Here is a 16,884-nt window from a genome sequence, read left to right as displayed (position 1 = left end):
TTGGTTGACAGACAGCATATTTAGGACACTCAACATAGACTTCACAGGAGTATAATGATTACATTTTAAAATCAGTCTCATTGCTCTGTTTTGGATTATTTCCAATTGATTTATCTTGTATTGGGGTAAATTGAACAGCAAATTAGCTAATTTGGTAGAATACACCTGGATACTAGTAGAATACAGCAATCTTTGACGGTTGACAGTGACAATTTGACGTCAGGATGACGTAATTTGGCAGGTTCAATGGGGTTGTCTGTCAAAAAATTGTTTTAAGGCAATTAGTAGTAGTACTCGGTAAAATATGGGACAAATAATTTTTTCTTTCCTGCTCTAAATATATTTAACTGCAACAAATAATGTTAGTAACAACCACACTTATTTGGTACACCATGTACACAAAAGTCCCGTGTGACGTAGAAAAGGACAGTTTCAGCCCCGTCTCTCTTCTGCTTATATTGGCCGCATTCGTTTTCAAGCGTTTTTGACGTCACAATGACGTAATTTGACAGTTGGTCAAATTATGGTTGTGGTCTGCTCGCTTCGTGTAGCTTGAAAACGAATGCGGCCATTGTTTTTACTAAATGTCAAATGTTGTGCTGGTGGCAGAGGCTGTCATATTCACTTTAAAATACAAAAGTTTCAAAAGACAGTCAGGGACAAAATCGCCTGTGAAACCCACTTGGAGTGAGTAAATGATTGTTTTAAGCTCATTTTTGAAATCCTCATTAAATTTCCTATCCAACAACCTGAAAAAATGGTACAAAATTTGGTACAGTCAGGGAGAAAAGAGGTGTCAAAATTTGAACTGCCAAAAACACAGTTTGAAATACAGTCAGGGACAAAATTACCTGTGAAAGACACTTGGAGTGAGAAAACGACTGTTTTAAGCACATTTTTGAAATCCTCATTAAATTTCCTATCCAATAACCTTAAGAAAAAACTACAAAAATTGGTACAGTCAGGAAGAAAAGCGGTGTCAAAATTTGAATTGCCAGAAACACAGTTTCAAAAGACAGTCAGGAAGAAAATCGTCTGTGAAACCCACTTGGAGTGAGAAAATGACTGTTTTAAGCTCATTTTTGGAATCCTCATTAAATTTCCTATCCAACAACCTGAAAAAATGGTACAAAATTTGGTACAGTCAGGGAGAAAAGAGGTGTCAAAATTTGAACTGCCAAAAACACAGTTTGAAATACAGTCAGGGACAAAATTACCTGTGAAAGACACTTGGAGTGAGAAAACGACTGTTTTAAGCACATTTTTGAAATCCTCATTAAATTTCCTATCCAACAACCTGAAAAAATGGTACAAAATTTGGTACAGTCAGGGAGAAAAGAGGTGTCAAAATTTGAACTGCCAAAAACACAGTTTGAAATACAGTCAGGGACAAAATTACCTGTGAAAGACACTTGGAGTGAGAAAACGACTGTTTTAAGCACATTTTTGAAATCCTCATTAAATTTCCTATCCAATAACCTTAAGAAAAAACTACAAAAATTGGTACAGTCAGGAAGAAAAGCGGTGTCAAAATTTGAATTGCCATAAACACAGTTTCAAAAGACAGTCAGGGAGAAAATCGTCTGTGAAACCCACTTGGAGTGAGAAAATGACTGTTTTAAGCTCATTTTTGGAATCCTCATTAAATTTCCTATCCAATAACTTGAACAAAAACTACAAAAATTGGTACAGTTAGGAAGAAAAGCGGTGTCAAAATTTTAACTGCCAAAAACACAGTTTGAAATACAGTCAGGGACAAAATCATCTGTGAAACCCACTTGGAGTAAGAAAATTACAGTTTTAAGAACATTTTTGGAATCCTCATTAAATTTCCTATCCAATAACCTGAAGAAAAACTATAAAAATTGGTACAGTCAGGAAGAAAAGTGCTGTCAAAATTTGAACTGCCAGAAACACAGTTTCAAAAGACAGTCAGAGACAAAATCACCTATGAAACCCACTTGTAGTGAGAAAATTACAGTTTTAAGAACATTTTTGGAATCCTCATTAAATTTCCTATCCAATAACCTGAAGAAAAACTATAAAAATTGGTACAGTCAGGAAGAAAAGTGCTGTCAAAATTTGAACTGCCAGAAACACAGTTTCAAAAGACAGTCAGAGACAAAATCACCTATGAAACCCACTTGTAGTGAGAAAATTACAGTTTTAAGAACATTTTTGGAATCCTCATTAAATTTCCTATCCAATAACCTGAAGAAAAACTACAAAAATTGGTACAGTTAGGAAGAAAAGCGGTGTCAAAATTTTAACTGCCAGAAACACTCAAAAGACGGTCAGGGACAAAATCGTCTGTGAAACCCACTTGGAATGAGAAAATGACTGTTTTAAGCTCATTTTTGGAATCCTCATTAAATTTCCTACCCAAGAACCTAAAAAAATAGTACAAAATTTGGTACAGTCAGGAAGAAAAGTGGTGTCAAAATTTTAACTGCTAGAAACACTCAGTTTCAAAAGACAGTCAGGGAGAAAATTAACTGTGAAACTCACTTGGAGTGAAAAAATTACTGTTTTAAGCTTATTTTTGGAATCCTCATTAAATTTCCTTTCCAATAACCTGAAGAAAAACGTCAAAAATCGGTACAGTCAGGAAGAAAAGTGGTGTCAAAATTTGAACTGTCTGAAACACAGTTTCAAAAGACAGTCAGGGACAAAATCACCTGTAAAACCCACTTGGAGTGAAAAAATTACTGTTTTAAGCTCATTTTTGGAATCCCCATTAAATTTCCTACCCAAGAACTTGAAAAAATGGTACAAAATTTGGTACAGTCAGGAAGAAAAGAGGTGTCAAAATTTGAACTGCCAAAAACACAGTTTTAAATACAGTCAGGGAGAAAATCGCCTGTGAAACCTACTCGGAGTGAGAAAATGACTGTTTTAGGCTCATTTTTGGAATCTTCATTAACCCAAATTAACAACAATTAGGTAGATTGATACAAGATATTATTAGGCAAGTGTCAATAACTTTGGCAACAATGCACTGTGTACAAAAAATGAATAATTTGTCTCCCGGTCAAAGAGTCTCTAATTACGTCACATTTTAACATTTTATTTAAGTTGGTCCTCCAATCTAGAAATTCGATGACATGATGACACAATCGATCACACATTTAACGACTTTTTAAGTCAAAATCTTGGAACTATGCAGCTGGATAGAAGAATATACTTTCAGACTGAGGTTTAACTGTAGACTGCAAAAATGACCCTAAATTTAATTGGGGGACGTTTTGGTCATGAACGTCATGTCCTCTCTAGTTCGTATTTTGCGCCCTTAGCCAACAACTTTTCCGCAAGAAAACAACTAGGATTTTATATAAAAATTAAATAATTTATTAAACCTAAGATCATCACAACAACAAAAAAAAAATGGGGATGGGGGGGGGGAAACAACTGTGATTTCAATGCTCCTGGAGGGCTTAATGATGTCCGCCCTGTCCGTAGATATGGGGTCCGAAACCGCGGGTCACTAGAGGTCCTTCGATCTTGGGGGCGTAGTTGTGGAAATAGCCAAGTCCGGGAGCTTCAAACACCTTGGTGACCACCGGGCCGCCGTGAATGATGGGGGTGGCGTAGTCCCCGTGTCCACCGCCCAAACCACCTGGGTAGGCTACGGCCACGGCGACCAAAGCAAACAGAGCAACCTGGATTCAATAACACCCGATGGATTACAGTTATTATGTAACAGGAATTAAAGGGTACTTACCAAGAATTTCATTTTAGCTGAGGGGTATATGTAATTACACACACACACACAAAATATAAGGGTGACTTTTTGAACACACAGCTTTAGTGTTGTGTAGTCGGTTTATGTGTGGTTTATCAAGAAGGCCGATGGTGTTTTATATGGTACCGTTCGCGGGTGGTGGGTGAAGAAATCATCAGATTTTTTACGCGAAAAACGCCGTTCGGGTTCCGCCTGATGGTGAAAGAGCGTTACGCGCGCAACCAATATCGTTGTTATATGGTTCTTTTTTAGTACGGGGGTTCGTGGCTCGCAATTAGTCTCGTTTTACTCTATGACTTACGTAAGTCAAAAAAATAGGCGTCGAAACATTCTCCGCACCGTTTAATTGGTTAAACATCCATTCCGCGTCCATATAGTAAAACACTTACCCGGGCACTGGTTTGGAACCGTTCCTGTCGCAAGTACTGCTGCAAGAGTACCATACAAACCGACAAAGATGACGCAGTTTCCTAAAATCCAACAGTAAAACTTCAAATAAATCATTTAATAAAGAAAAAATTAACACACTTTAAGCTTGTCAAGCAAAATAAACAGTTTTTCCTCCACGCTTCTCTCCATCGTGAATTTTTCTAGTAGAATGGGCGAGGGCAATCAACTGTCGCGTGTCAACCCTCCCAAATTCTCCAAATCGATTATTTCATATAAATTAGATTCATAACTAAAATCCGATAACAGCAAACACGCAAACTTTTCAAAACACTTTAAATACCCCGGATTACGTGTTTTGAACGTTAGTTAACGGTGAGGTAATGTTGTGTGCATAGATAGTTGTGATTGGTCAAAAAAGCACCTTTCAGCAAGCCACGTTTAAATAAACCGACTCTTAAATTAAATCATTGGTTAACATTTTAAAAGTCTCTGTTAAATCAGCGCAGACTAACCTTCACTAAAGTCAATTTCAATAAAACATTAGTCGTGCTGCTTTCGGTATTGCGGACACTTTTAGAGGTAAAAAATTGACCATTGAGCAATAGAGAATGTATTTAAACAATTATTTTGGGTCATTTTAACTACTCTCCAAATTAGGGATATGCATTTTGTCTGCGTACATTATGTAAGCATCCCTATCCAGTCACGCAATGTCCAATTCATGGTTTCTTTGTCTATTTGGCAACCCTGTGCAGTTATTTTTTTTCCATACGATAATTATTATTGTAGGTAAAACGTGTTACTTCAATATGGTTTTTTAGGAAATTACCATGTAATGACTAGGATATTTTAATTGCATTTTACTATTTTATTCGCTTCTACGTTCTACAACTAAACAGTTGACACGGCAGCGTTGCAAAACGTCAACTGTCAGCCGTCATAATAATAAGTGCATACAAAATGGCGATTTATGTCATAGACAACCTAAAATGTTAAAAATTATGTTAGGTTTTCTATGATTTAAGCTAATTTAACCGAAAAAACTAGATACTTTTACCTTTTTCTTGTTAAAATGATAACGAACGTCTGTCGGACTCTTTAAGGCGACTTCACTCACCGAAAGGTAATTTTACATTATTACTGTAACTCATTAACATATTGAGCAACACAAAGTGGGTTTAGGGCATTATAAAACACTCCAAGTAACAGAAATACTGTTTATTTGCACACAAAAATAGATTCAATTTAAAGGGAGTCCTTACTTAAATTTAGCAGTCAGATATGAGTGTGCGTAGTCGTACACCACAAGCATAATAGCGCCTCCCGGCCCTAGTCTCATAACTTTTGGTATAATACCCTTGTACAATGCCAAGTATCTAAAAAAAAAACAAATTCAAAGCCTACAGCTTAATAACCATGTACAGCTATCCTACCCTTCTTCTTTGTAAACAATCCCTATACTTCTGAAAGTGCCTTGATATTTAATTTGTCCTGGAGCCGGTTGAGGGCCTTGAATTCTTGATTTGGCCACATCAAATGGGATATTAATGCAGGAAGCCAACGTTCCGGACACAAAACCAATGGAGACTTTTCTTAAAAACTCCCACAGGTCATCCTGCAATAGTACATTAATGCATAACCATGCGAGGATTAATAAAGTCATCAAAATTAATCTCAAAACATGGCAGAGGTTAGTAAGGCGGTTGTGTACCTGATATTCCGGCAACAAGCCTTTAACTGAATGGTAAAAGCCGAAATACACCATATTGAAAAGACCATTTCTCCATATGGTTGCGGTGACACCCTTGCTCAAGCCTTGAGAACCAAAGCCATGTTTTGAGACGATTTCTTTAGTTACTGCCCTAAAAATTAGGTGTAATCTTTGTTGAATTTGTGTATTTTATTACCAAGTGCTGGGCACTTCTTTTCCGACGGATCGATTGGATTGTAGTGTCACTTTAACCACTTCAAAAGGGTTAACAAGAATCGCTTCAGTTACTCCAGCTCCCAATCCAGCCAATGAGAATGTCTGTCAAGGGAAGATTACAGTGGAATCTATTGTTCAGTCCCCAAAAATACTCACTAAAGGTGTAGGAGTGGGCGATCCAAACAAAAAGAATTGTTTGTATTGTTCAAAAGTAAAAAACTAAAACAATTGATGGTACAAATTTCTGGGTAGATTCAGGACAAAGTATGCTCACTTTAACTGCCCTTTTAGGGGTTTCTGCCAAAATGGGGGGCAATATACCTTTCCAATACGATGTCAACCCCTCCTGCTTGTACATTTTTGCAAGGCAATCAAAAACCCCAGTATAATATTTGGGGTCATCCTTTTTAAGGGCTTTGCCAGACTGGATTTGCAATCTGGTTTTAACCAGATCAAGGGGGTGCATTATACACACCTCCACAAAACCTTCACATATTTAATTAGCAATTAAATAAAAGTTTCCTAAAGTCACTAACCAGCTGACCCTCCAGAACCAATTTGAATTGCGGCCTCTTTAAGCACTTTCTTCACATCTGTCATGGCTACTCTAGTCCGTTAATCGTAATTTTCTTTCAGAAACGTGTTAATTTAAATACAGCAAAGCAGCGAGGATTTAGAGGAACAATAGAACGCTTCTTATCAATTGTTGTTTTACCATTTTACGTTACGGGGCTAAAGCTAACTAAATAAAAAAACAAAAATAAACGAACTGGCTTGTAAAGAGAACCAACCAGACAATAACAAATAACTGTCAAATTTTTTTAACCGCAATTTTATTTCTATTTTTGTCACATCAAGGTTAGACTGCGTTGCCAGATTTACAGTAAAGTTTAAGTCGTTTTGTTCACGGTTATGGATATTAAATTATTATAATATTTATACCATTGATGTTTAAAATCAAAAATTAATACAATAATCCAACGTCAAAGTGGATAAAAGAACTGCAAACGTAACACCAAGGTCATAGAATATGATTTATCGTGGCAACGTGGCAAAAATCTTTAACCATCAATAAAGGTAGTTCAGTACTATGCAACCAATAATACACTATTAAGTAATTATATAAATAAGTTGTATTGGTTACTGATTTAGTAATTTAAATTGATCAACAATTACTTTTATAACTAATTCTAGTTATGCCGACTGGCCCAGTGGCGTGTAACCTTACTCTTGTTCACGTCTTTATACTTGCACTGAGGACAGTGGTGGACACGACATTTAATAGTGTCTCGTAATGTCTTATTGTCGTAGTGTTTCTTCACTATGTGCGAATTCAAACTGCCTTTCTCGTTAAATTTTTTCCGGCACTCTACAAACACTACCAACATTAGTAATAAAGCGCTTTTAGTGCAACGTTGTCGCCAACCTGTACAGGTGAATGGAAGTTGATCGGAAGGTTTGTGCAGTCTCACGTGTTTGACTAAGGAATTTTTGTCTGAAGTTTTGTAAGGGCAGTTGTAGCAACGAAACCACGGCAAGCACACGGAGTTACTGTAACACTGCTGTTGGTAGTATTGGTTTCCATCTGTGTGAATAGCTAAATGTCTTAGGAAGTTACTTCTTTTCTGTGACTCGTAAGGGCAAACTTTACACTGATGGAGTATGCGAGACCGTTTGTTCTTAAAATGTTCAAAAAATAAAAATCTTGAGAACTTTTAATATGACAGTTAATATGTCGTCATTGCCACTTACTAGTTTTTCATGGTGTTGGTAAGGTTTTTCTATATTGTTATTACCGTCTATTTCCTGTGTCAATTCTTCTACATTTTTGTCAAAAAAAATCAAAGTTAAGATATGTCTTACCAAATAAAGTTTTCATACCTTTTTTTACTGCTAATGTAGTATCTAAAGCAGTCGCATCAAGAGGTTCTTCTTTAATTTCAATTTCTTCTGTTTTAATTTCTATGGGTTCAATTTTAACGTCTTTATAGTCACTCATTTTGTACAATTCTAATAAACGACCAGAACTGGAATTTGTCGCAAAAACTGCTGTTATTTTTGGTGCCAAATAAAACACGTTCTAGTCTGAATGCCTTTATTGAATATTGCAATTTTAGATTGAACTAAAATACAGCAAAATTTAATACGTTTTACCAGTTTGACAGTTGCAATTACGTCAATAAACAACACGAACATTAATAACAGAAATATAAAACCACTTTTAACGCAGCATCGTCTCGAATATTCTTCTCAGCATCTCGCCTCTTAAGAGATGTACTCAATATATCGTCAAATCATGCTAACCCTGTAAAAAAAAACCACTGAATCAGAGCACTGATCATGCTGAAACAAAACTTGCCATTGGCTAGCATTAAGTGTCCTGATTTCCTCCATTAGCTCCTCTAATTTGATTCTGTTGGTGTTCTAACAGTTGGGCAAGCGATTGCGGTCCGGGACCACCGAATAAAGAGTGCTGAGGGCCGTTAAACTCCCCCGGCCTCTGATTGGTCAGAGTGGGCGTCCAACCACTATTATTGAACAAAGAGTACGCCCCTGGACTGGGCGGCATTTCCTGTCTGCTGGCTTCTTTAAGCATGGCCTGGCGCATCGACATAGAACTATTCATCTCTTCCCCTGTCCCGAAATTCCGATTGTTCAATGTCCAGGGTGAGTTAAATAACTCGTTGTTGGGATAAGGCATGTGATGTTGGGAAAAAGGGGCGTTAAAGTTTGGAGGGGGTGGTTGATTCGGTGGATGGGGAAACGGGGGTTTGTTGTCCTGGAAGGAGAATCCGGACGCATTATTCATTTGGCCGAACCACCAAGGTGCCGGAGTTTTATTGGGAGGCTTGAAGTCTTCACGGTTCCACGTGCTGTTGAAATGTGGAGGAGGTACGTTGAAAGGTGGCGGGAACGAGGGGAGTTTAACCGGAGGTTGATTCGGTTGACTTGGTAAATTGGGATATGAAGGAGGAGTTTTCTGGGAAAATTGGGGCATCATATTATCAGCTCCTTTACCAAGGTTTCTCAGATTTGTTAAATAGTCCCCGCTAGAGGGGTTAGGTTGTGAGGGAAAGGCAGGGTGATTTTGATTGAAACTTTGAGTTCTCAAAGCCGGATTGGTAATAGAGTTGGGGTTGAACTGTTTAGGGGGTTGAAGTAGAGAATCAAACTTCACTCCTTTGTCTTGCGGATCCTCAACGTTAAATTTAACCTGAAATCAATAAACTTAAAAACCACTTTTTTGTGGTATGAGCCTACATGCCTGTTTGCTCTCCTCCATTTTCTTAAAAATACTTTGAAGCACCACATTTTGTTTTGCTCGTTTAGTTTTAACGGAGTCTTGAACTTTCTGCGGATTTTCCTGCGACGAGTTGACGGTAATTTTCACCTCTCTCTCCTCCCTAGATTTTTCTAGAGACCCTTGTGGTTTGAGAATTCCCGCTTTTTTTTCAAGTGAAGCTGTACCAAATTCTTGTATTAACCATGCAACAAAACAAGAAGGTGAGTACTAACCTGCATTCAATTTAATGTCTCTAACTTCCTGGACTGTTAAGGACTTCATTTCCTCCAAAAGGTCATTGGTGGGGTCAGGCTGTGATAGGACAGCTTCAAAGGTCACCAAACCTTTATTTTCAGTTCTAGAAACCCCAAGTTTTAAACTTTTTTGGTTGCCTCCCCTTTTATCTGTAACTAAACTTACTTTGTAATCAACTTAACACCATCCAAATCATAATCGCAAAGCCAACGGGCAAAGTCAATAATACGTCGCATTCGAACTTTATGTTCAATTTCACTGTCGGCAATTTCACTTTTGAAATTAAACTCTTTCAAGCTTCCTTCAAGTGGCTGAAACCCCTTCAAATCCCGGTCTTCAGAAAGAGAACTTTTAGAATCTAAAACATTTATATCAAGCCTCCACTCAATGCAACCTTCTTATGTTATTACATTTATTGTAGTTGAAACCAATCAGTAAGCTTTGAGCAGCATTGACCAATTTACACAAACTAGGCCAAATTTGCATGCGTTCTTTGAACACGCGACACCTTAAAGTGTCTGGTCGAGACTTCAGGAAGTACATAAGAAATTTTACTGAAAAATGCAAATTTTAGCCCCAAGTCAACTGTAAAACAATTTTAAAAACCTGCAGGCAAAGCGTAATACTCCAACAGACTCTCATCGGCTTGTAAAGTGTAAACAGGCATTAGAAATGCACTTAAAGTTCCAGCAATGAGTTGTAAAACTAAATCTCTAGCTTTGCTCTCATCTCCAGTTAATTCCCCATCCTTATCCAGGTGAGTGAAAGCAAACAAATTAATTACAGTAATTTTAACCAATTCTTGTTTGGTGAAACTCTGTGTAGCTACCAAGGCTGTCATCACAGAATTCAAGCTTTGCACAGCTACTTGGGCTTGTTTAATATCCAGCAAAGTTTGAAAGTGTCCATGAACACATAGGAATAACTGGACATACTCATTTACAGTCATTTTAGTTGTCACTTTCTCTAAATAGCCTTCCTTATCAACTGCGGCACTCAAAACATTCATTAAGTTGGTGCTGGAAGCTGGAAAAGGGTTCTTCACGCTGATACCACGTATATAGTAAAACACAGTGGACAGCTTGTCAGCCTGACTAGCTTCCAGCAATGCCAACTGGTTGTAAGGATGTCCACTATGTGGAGACACTAATATAGCCTGTTTGTAGAAGCTTTCAGCTTGCCTCCTTTGATTCCTATACCTGGCTATATCACCCAAATGAACTAAACAGTACTGGCAAATGTAAGAGCAGGAGGCACTTTGTGGTACAGCAGTTTGTTCATTATAAACTGTTTGCTGTCCGTAAATTGTACCACGCCGCCTAAAGGGCAAGTCAATATCAAATGCATCACACAACTCCTGGAGTAAGGTTAGGTAGAAGCCAGAAGCAGATTCAAGCGCCCAGGTCAGCAATGCTTGGGACTCTGACCTACGAGGGTTCTACACTCCCAATAAAAACCAATTCTATCCCTATAAAATCATTCTAGTCAAACCTTTTTATCTCTAGCTCTTTCCTGTAAACTGGTGATGTGGTTCTTGAACCCAATATTCCACAAATCTTGTTCGACCTTCTTATCTAGGGCATATTCCAGATCTTGCACTAAAACCTGATGGTAGATGCTTTGTAGCTGCTGCTGGTTCAACCAAGCTTGGGAGTCATTTAATAGGTCGCAGGGTTGCAAAACTTTGGATTTCAAATCGTCCGCTTGCCTTTTAGTAGTGGGTCAAGACATTATTTGAGGAAACACCCCATTAAAAAGTGAAAAAAAACTTACTTGAGAATGTTAATTGCAGCTTTGTACCCCATTGTGTTTTTTTTTATAGTTGTTTAATCACTACGAGGGGAATGGGCCTAATTGGTAGCAAAATGCTATAAAACACCGGAAATAAGTCGTAAAACCCCAGTTTATTTACATTTCTTTTTTTTGTTAAAAGGCAATTCCACTTATCACAAGACACAGGTGTTTTTTTTAAGTTCAACTTTTTGACATTTGACAGTAATGAAGGGAGGTTTAGATCCCGTGACTCTCTGTAGTTTTTGTACGGATGGTCATATGATACAATAATTGCATCTTTTACGATGAGTAAATGTAGTTTTCTTCTATGACAGCCAAACAACTTTTAATATTTTCTGGTAAAATTAAAATTACATTTATGGTTTATTAAAAACTTTTATATACAATATGACAACAAAACCGCTTTGCTTACATAGTTTTAAGATTTTGTACCACACACATCCCGTACATTAGTTTTTCCTGAAGTCTATTCCAAACTATAGAGTGACAGCTAGTCAGCACCGGTAAAACACTTCTCAGTTCTTCGCTTTCGGCGACCAATTCACCATGCGACTTCAAAAATACACTTAAATAAGCTTCGGCCAGCTCAAAGTCTTTATTGGACCGTAGCACTGACTCGATGAACCTTATAAACTGGAGCATTAATGTTATAGAGCCGCCCCCTTCGGGCGCCAACGATTTCACTTCAAAGTCAATCATTGACGGTCCTAGAGACTTGAATTTATCCAAGCAGTCGGTGAAGTCGCGCGTGTGTTCCGTTTTTTGGAGCATCTTTCCGAATTCCGTGTAGTTGGTAAAGTCGCTGGGCATTAGCAGTTTATCGTGGCCTTCTTCTGTAGGCAATGAATTGGTAAGATCAAATTGGAAGTTGTTTAGAGTGGAGACGGTAGGCAAGAAGAACGGAGCTGCCTTCGGAGCCTTTGGAGGCGCTTTCGGTTTATTCTTTTGTTTGATCACGTCAATGTTGAGGAGATTTTGCCATCTCGACGTTGCCAAACCGGACAGCGTGAGAAGGTTTTTGCTTATTTGTTCAGGGGACTCAAATTCGGGTTCTTCGCCTAAGGACGGTTCTATTTTCAGTTCTTGGTGTTCCTGTCGGACCTCGGGGAGGCTAATTAACGGGGGATTTTCGTCCGGTGATAAAGCATTTAGGGTGACTTTCTGGTATAAAGTTCGGTTAGTCCACAGGAAAATCCCTAGGTAGTCTACATGAGCTGTGGCTAACACTTCTCCAGTGGGTGACATGTCGATTGAAATAGGGGCGGCCTCTGTGGCAAATTGGTCAACTAACATCCCAGATGGAATGTTCCAAGTTCGAATACTGCAGTCCATGGATGAGGTCACTGAAATAAACGTCAAAATAACCAAACCAAAGTCATTTGGGTTGATTCTTACCTAACAAACGTGAATCTGGGCTAAACGTAGCATCCGTTAACTGAGCCATGTGACCAATAAACTTCCGGACCACTCGTCTGGTGTCCAAATCCACGATAGAAATGGTAAAGTCTTCAAGTGCCACCGCCAACATTGAGCTTTCCCTATGGGTTCTAAAAAATCTGACAGGCTCTTCCAAGTCTAGTTTACACAGTGATTGACTGGATTTACACTTGAACTTCCAGAACTTTACTAAACCTTCATTACCGCCAGTAACTGTAATTTGATTCAAATCATCGGTCGCCACGCCTAAAATTAATAACTGTAATTTATTGTGTTGTAGTCATAAATTGCTAAATCACCTCTAACAGCACTGTCATGGGCTTTAGGGTCTCCATAACTGTCGCGCCACAGTCCGGATTGTAAATTAAACCGATCCACGTGACCAGTATTGTAGCCAACCACCACAAAGTTACCACAGTGACTGAGACACAAACAAGTAGCCTCAACTTCAATATCATTTTTTAAGTTTTTTCTTTGAAAACGTTCAGGTATTAACTTTAAATTTCCCATTTTCTTTTTGTCATAAGACCAACTGGTCACCACTTTAAGACCTAAATGAATAGCAGCCACACTGTCCCACTCTTTGTCTCGCGTCGTTTCCGACGTAAATTTGACAATGGGAGGCATTTTCAAGGGGTCTTCCACGGCTCTGCCCCGTTTTTTGCTTATTTTACGATTGTATGAAGCTTTCCCCAGACTTTTATTAAACTGTTCAGTTTGTGTGTTAAAAATGCGCAATGTAGAGTCACTGGCTGCACTCAGAATATTTTGGCCATTAGCTCCATGAAATCTGTTAATATACCACTTTTTACAAAAAGGCTTTCATATTAATTGATTAAAGTAATTACCGGATGTAGTTAGGGGAGGCCGAGTGGCCTTCACGAATTCTCAACAGTCTAGCACCACCATCAGACATATCAAAAATCCACAATTTTAATGTATTATCAGGTGAAGAAGTGATAATTAGAGGCTCATTTGGTAAGCACTGCATACCAGTTACTGCCCCATCATGAGCAGCCATAAGTTGGCTGCTTACTCTACGTTCTTCCAGGTCCCAGAACACTATATGTCCACAGGCACTGCCTAAATTCAGTTAAGTTAACTCACAGTGCTTTATTCTGTAATAATTACATACCTGTAGCCATAATGGGGTTTCCATCAGACCTGAAAGAGATGCTTGTGACCAGACCCCAGTCCTGTTCAAACTCCATGATGGTTTCATCAAATTTAAGGTTGTGCAAAATAATTTTTCCTGTAACAAGCCCTACTGCTACCACATCAATTGCCGGGGCCTGTTCTAGACAACTAATACCAGAATTCCAACCTAAAATACCTTTAAAATCAATTTCCACTCTCAAAGCCAAACTGCAAAGTTTCCTACCTTTGAAAGTATAAACCATTTTCACTTTACTCAAATTCCAAAGCTGCATTTGGCCCTTATCACTTCCAAGCAGAATTTTGTTTACATAAGTGCTAGGGTGCATCACTGCACTTATATTGAACACTTTAGGGTCAAAGGTTAGTTCTAAAAACACTGTTTCTGCTTTAATGTCCCATACTTTAAGATGAGACATTTCATCAATCGTTATTAGGTGAACCCCAAATGGAATCATCAAATGTACAGGGTGAGAATGGCCTCTGTTTAAACAAGTAAAAAATTGATATATAAATTAGTCTTAAGTTAACTATTATCACAATCCTTTTTACGTTTACTGGCAAGCAAAACCACTTACTTATAAGTATGTTTCAACTCAGTGCCTCGTCTCCATGCATAGACAACATTCTCACAGGCTGTATAGACATGGAAAGCGTCCGTAGTCATGCAAGTTATATCGCCGGGGTGCAGTCCGCTTACGCTCAGCAGTCCGAAATGGGAAATCCCATAAGTGTGAAACGACTTGCCTACACAGGTCACAATCAAGTTTTCTTTACGGGATTTTATGTAACGAACGCGTAACGGAACGTGGTTGCTCACGTACCCCAAACTGCGACACGGCAGGAAAATTTTACTTCCCGGAGTCATAATAAAGTTATTAAAACATTTCCTACAGACTTGAGTTTGTAATTTTTAGATAATTTGAAACGTGTTTACTTCCGTTGAACGTTTCGTTTTGAGGTTAGGGCTTAGTTTCTTTTTTAGGTTAAGTTAGTTAGTTTTGTTGTTGTGACTGTCGAATGTCAAAAAGTAAAATTGAAAATAGCTGCTTACATTGGTTTGGAAGCATTTAAGCAATTTGTAAGCAAGAGAACATTATTAAAACTTTTTAGAAAAAAATAGAAACATAAAATTAAAAACCACTCTTAAAAAAAAGAAATTTATTTAAAAAAAATCACAAAATAATACATATTTAAAAAAACCAGTTAATATTGGAGATTGTAAAGTTTCAAGTTCCAGTATAGTTTATTATAATGCTTAAAAAAAAAAACTTAGAACATGTTGTAACAAAGAATACAGAAAATATATATTTATTTTAACTTCTATAGGCCAATTTAGAGCTTGAATTAATATGTGAGTCCCTTTTTGTGGATTGCCACTGACACAGCAGCATTGAGAAATTCAATTGGGTCACCCAATTCACCCTCATAGAGGTTGGATATGGAACTGGTAGTATCAACACTTAAGGAACTAGAAGAAGAATCATTTTCCTGTTCTTTCCTCAGATTTTCCAGGTTATCACTGGATGATTCCTGCAGGACTGAATAAAAAGTGTAAATTACATTGAGCATCATGAAAAAACACTTACATAAAGGTTCACTGCTGTGACTGCTGCTAGCCACAGCAGAATTATTGGAGTCCCTCCAACCTGACTGCAATCCATGTGATTGTATGGCCATTAGAATGGCATCGTCTTCAACCTGTGAAATACACTAATGCAAGGTGTGTAGTATAATTTAGCAAACCTACTTGGCCATCATTGGCACAGTCCTCAATTAAATTGGCAGCATCAAAAGGTTGGTCACCAGCCCCCCAATTTTCTAACATGCTGTTAATAGTGTTGTCCACAAATCCTCTAGCAATTTGCCTTGCTTGCCATTTTCTATAAACATAATATTTTTAATTGAACATACTTTAGTGTAGAAAACTAACTTTAAGTAGTATTCCTGACTTCTAGGTTGGACAGATACTAAAGTCACTGGAATTTCATTTTCAATGCAATTCTCCAATGGTAACTTGTCTGAATCATCTTCATCTGAACTGTCTTGATCCATTATGTCTTCAGTTTTAGCCAAAAAGGCTTGTATACAACAGTTTCCTTCAGATTGGGAGACTGGATCTCAAAGCTTTAAGTCAGAAAATACAACTTAACTAATCAAAACTCACCTGGTGGTCCTGGGGCTGAGCTGCAACATGGTTGATCTTGATCTAACACTTTGGCAGTTTTCTTGTCCTTTACCTGCCACAGGTATCTGGCTTTTTTCAGTGGTTTCTCCTCGTCCACCACTTCCGTTTCACGTCGATGTTCTTCTTTATCCATGGCCCAATTTCGAAGATATATTGACCAGTGGTCAGGAATTACCAGCGGACCATACAGACAGGAGTGACCAGCACCTATTTTATCGATTTGCCACGTTCAAAACGCCTTGAAATCCAGTCCGTAGTATCGTCGTATTTGTTAGGTTTAACGAGAACCAAAAAACTATCCGGAACAGCCAAAAAACATTGTTTATTTCCCGTTTAAACTCCCCCAAAATACTGGGATTACTTAAGAATTTTAATCAGATGTTTTTAATATCGGAAACTTTGTTTTTGTAGGGTGTCTCTGTCTAGTTCCGGAAGTAGGTACGAGAGTGAGCGAGAGGGTAAATGCATAAATGTCAATGCCAATTAGTGGAGAACGAAGTCGCGACCTCTGGCGGGCAGATGTAGGAACGTAAGTTTGAAGATATTTCCTGTTCTTTTTTATAGTAATTTTGTTAAATTTGAAGAAATAGTGCCTTGTAAATGGATGTACAAGGTTTGTACGCACATCAGAGGCAAAGCAGGCTTGAAATTTGGGTTGCACTTTAAAGGAAACCTGTAATGGCTTACGTGTAATTTGGTATTGTACCAAAAGG

The 16,884-nt window shown here is 38.0% G+C and overlaps 6 protein-coding genes across 9 annotated transcripts; all 6 read right to left on the bottom strand.

The window, feature by feature from the left end:
* Positions 1-3,325: 3,325 nt before the first annotated feature.
* LOC145735162 (uncharacterized) lies at positions 3,326-3,880 on the bottom strand. The gene is made up of 2 exons (XM_081988949.1): positions 3,722-3,880; positions 3,326-3,659 (listed from the first exon to the last, which is right to left on the bottom strand). Exons 1-2 carry the CDS (start codon positions 3,731-3,733, stop codon positions 3,435-3,437), a joined length of 237 nt encoding a protein of 78 aa, XP_081845075.1. The 5' UTR covers positions 3,734-3,880; the 3' UTR covers positions 3,326-3,434.
* A 1,455-nt stretch (positions 3,881-5,335) lies between these two features.
* Positions 5,336-6,870, bottom strand: LOC145735156 (mitochondrial 2-oxodicarboxylate carrier). Its single transcript, XM_081988943.1, has 7 exons — positions 6,596-6,870; positions 6,334-6,545; positions 6,216-6,278; positions 6,040-6,161; positions 5,844-5,994; positions 5,566-5,747; positions 5,336-5,508 (listed from the first exon to the last, which is right to left on the bottom strand). Exons 1-7 carry the CDS (start codon positions 6,657-6,659, stop codon positions 5,391-5,393), a joined length of 912 nt encoding a protein of 303 aa, XP_081845069.1. The 5' UTR covers positions 6,660-6,870; the 3' UTR covers positions 5,336-5,390.
* A 304-nt stretch (positions 6,871-7,174) lies between these two features.
* Positions 7,175-8,089, bottom strand: LOC145735159 (uncharacterized). Its single transcript, XM_081988945.1, has 4 exons — positions 7,941-8,089; positions 7,812-7,879; positions 7,486-7,738; positions 7,175-7,437 (listed from the first exon to the last, which is right to left on the bottom strand). Exons 1-4 carry the CDS (start codon positions 8,056-8,058, stop codon positions 7,250-7,252), a joined length of 627 nt encoding a protein of 208 aa, XP_081845071.1. The 5' UTR covers positions 8,059-8,089; the 3' UTR covers positions 7,175-7,249.
* A 48-nt stretch (positions 8,090-8,137) lies between these two features.
* Positions 8,138-11,568, bottom strand: LOC145735145 (nonsense-mediated mRNA decay factor SMG7-like). 2 transcript variants are annotated; one of them, XM_081988928.1, is made up of 9 exons: positions 11,371-11,568; positions 11,089-11,305; positions 10,204-11,035; positions 10,008-10,151; positions 9,763-9,955; positions 9,576-9,700; positions 9,325-9,521; positions 8,419-9,273; positions 8,138-8,364 (listed from the first exon to the last, which is right to left on the bottom strand). In XM_081988928.1, the coding sequence occupies exons 1-8, from the start codon at positions 11,400-11,402 to the stop codon at positions 8,431-8,433; spliced, it is 2,583 nt and encodes an 860-aa protein (XP_081845054.1). In that variant the 5' UTR covers positions 11,403-11,568; the 3' UTR covers positions 8,138-8,364; positions 8,419-8,430. The 2 variants fall into 2 exon arrangements, with proteins under 2 accessions (XP_081845054.1, XP_081845055.1); XM_081988929.1 differs by having other exon boundaries at positions 9,325-9,518.
* A 178-nt stretch (positions 11,569-11,746) lies between these two features.
* Positions 11,747-14,964, bottom strand: LOC145735144 (WD repeat-containing protein 36). The gene is made up of 7 exons (XM_081988927.1): positions 14,562-14,964; positions 14,210-14,466; positions 13,964-14,152; positions 13,677-13,911; positions 13,128-13,618; positions 12,787-13,074; positions 11,747-12,734 (listed from the first exon to the last, which is right to left on the bottom strand). Exons 1-7 carry the CDS (start codon positions 14,849-14,851, stop codon positions 11,800-11,802), a joined length of 2,685 nt encoding a protein of 894 aa, XP_081845053.1. The 5' UTR covers positions 14,852-14,964; the 3' UTR covers positions 11,747-11,799.
* Positions 14,965-15,129: 165 nt separating this feature from the next.
* Positions 15,130-16,592, bottom strand: LOC145735590 (uncharacterized). 3 transcript variants are annotated; one of them, XM_081989570.1, is made up of 5 exons: positions 16,151-16,588; positions 15,917-16,103; positions 15,734-15,866; positions 15,573-15,684; positions 15,130-15,524 (listed from the first exon to the last, which is right to left on the bottom strand). In XM_081989570.1, the coding sequence occupies exons 1-5, from the start codon at positions 16,302-16,304 to the stop codon at positions 15,331-15,333; spliced, it is 780 nt and encodes a 259-aa protein (XP_081845696.1). In that variant the 5' UTR covers positions 16,305-16,588; the 3' UTR covers positions 15,130-15,330. The 3 variants fall into 3 exon arrangements, with proteins under 3 accessions (XP_081845696.1, XP_081845694.1, XP_081845695.1); XM_081989568.1 differs by having other exon boundaries at positions 15,130-15,684; positions 16,151-16,592; XM_081989569.1 differs by having other exon boundaries at positions 15,130-15,684; positions 15,917-16,097; positions 16,151-16,589.
* Between the last annotated feature and the right edge of the window lie 292 nt (positions 16,593-16,884).

The sequence above is a fragment of the Ips typographus genome, linkage group LG11 (genome assembly GCF_016097725.1).
Source record: "Ips typographus isolate SLU linkage group LG11, UJ_Ityp_2.0, whole genome shotgun sequence".
In the NCBI taxonomy this organism is placed as follows: Eukaryota; Metazoa; Arthropoda; class Insecta; order Coleoptera; family Curculionidae; genus Ips; species Ips typographus.
Note: the sequence above shows the minus strand (reverse complement) of the source record. Positions and strands in the feature narration are given on the sequence as shown.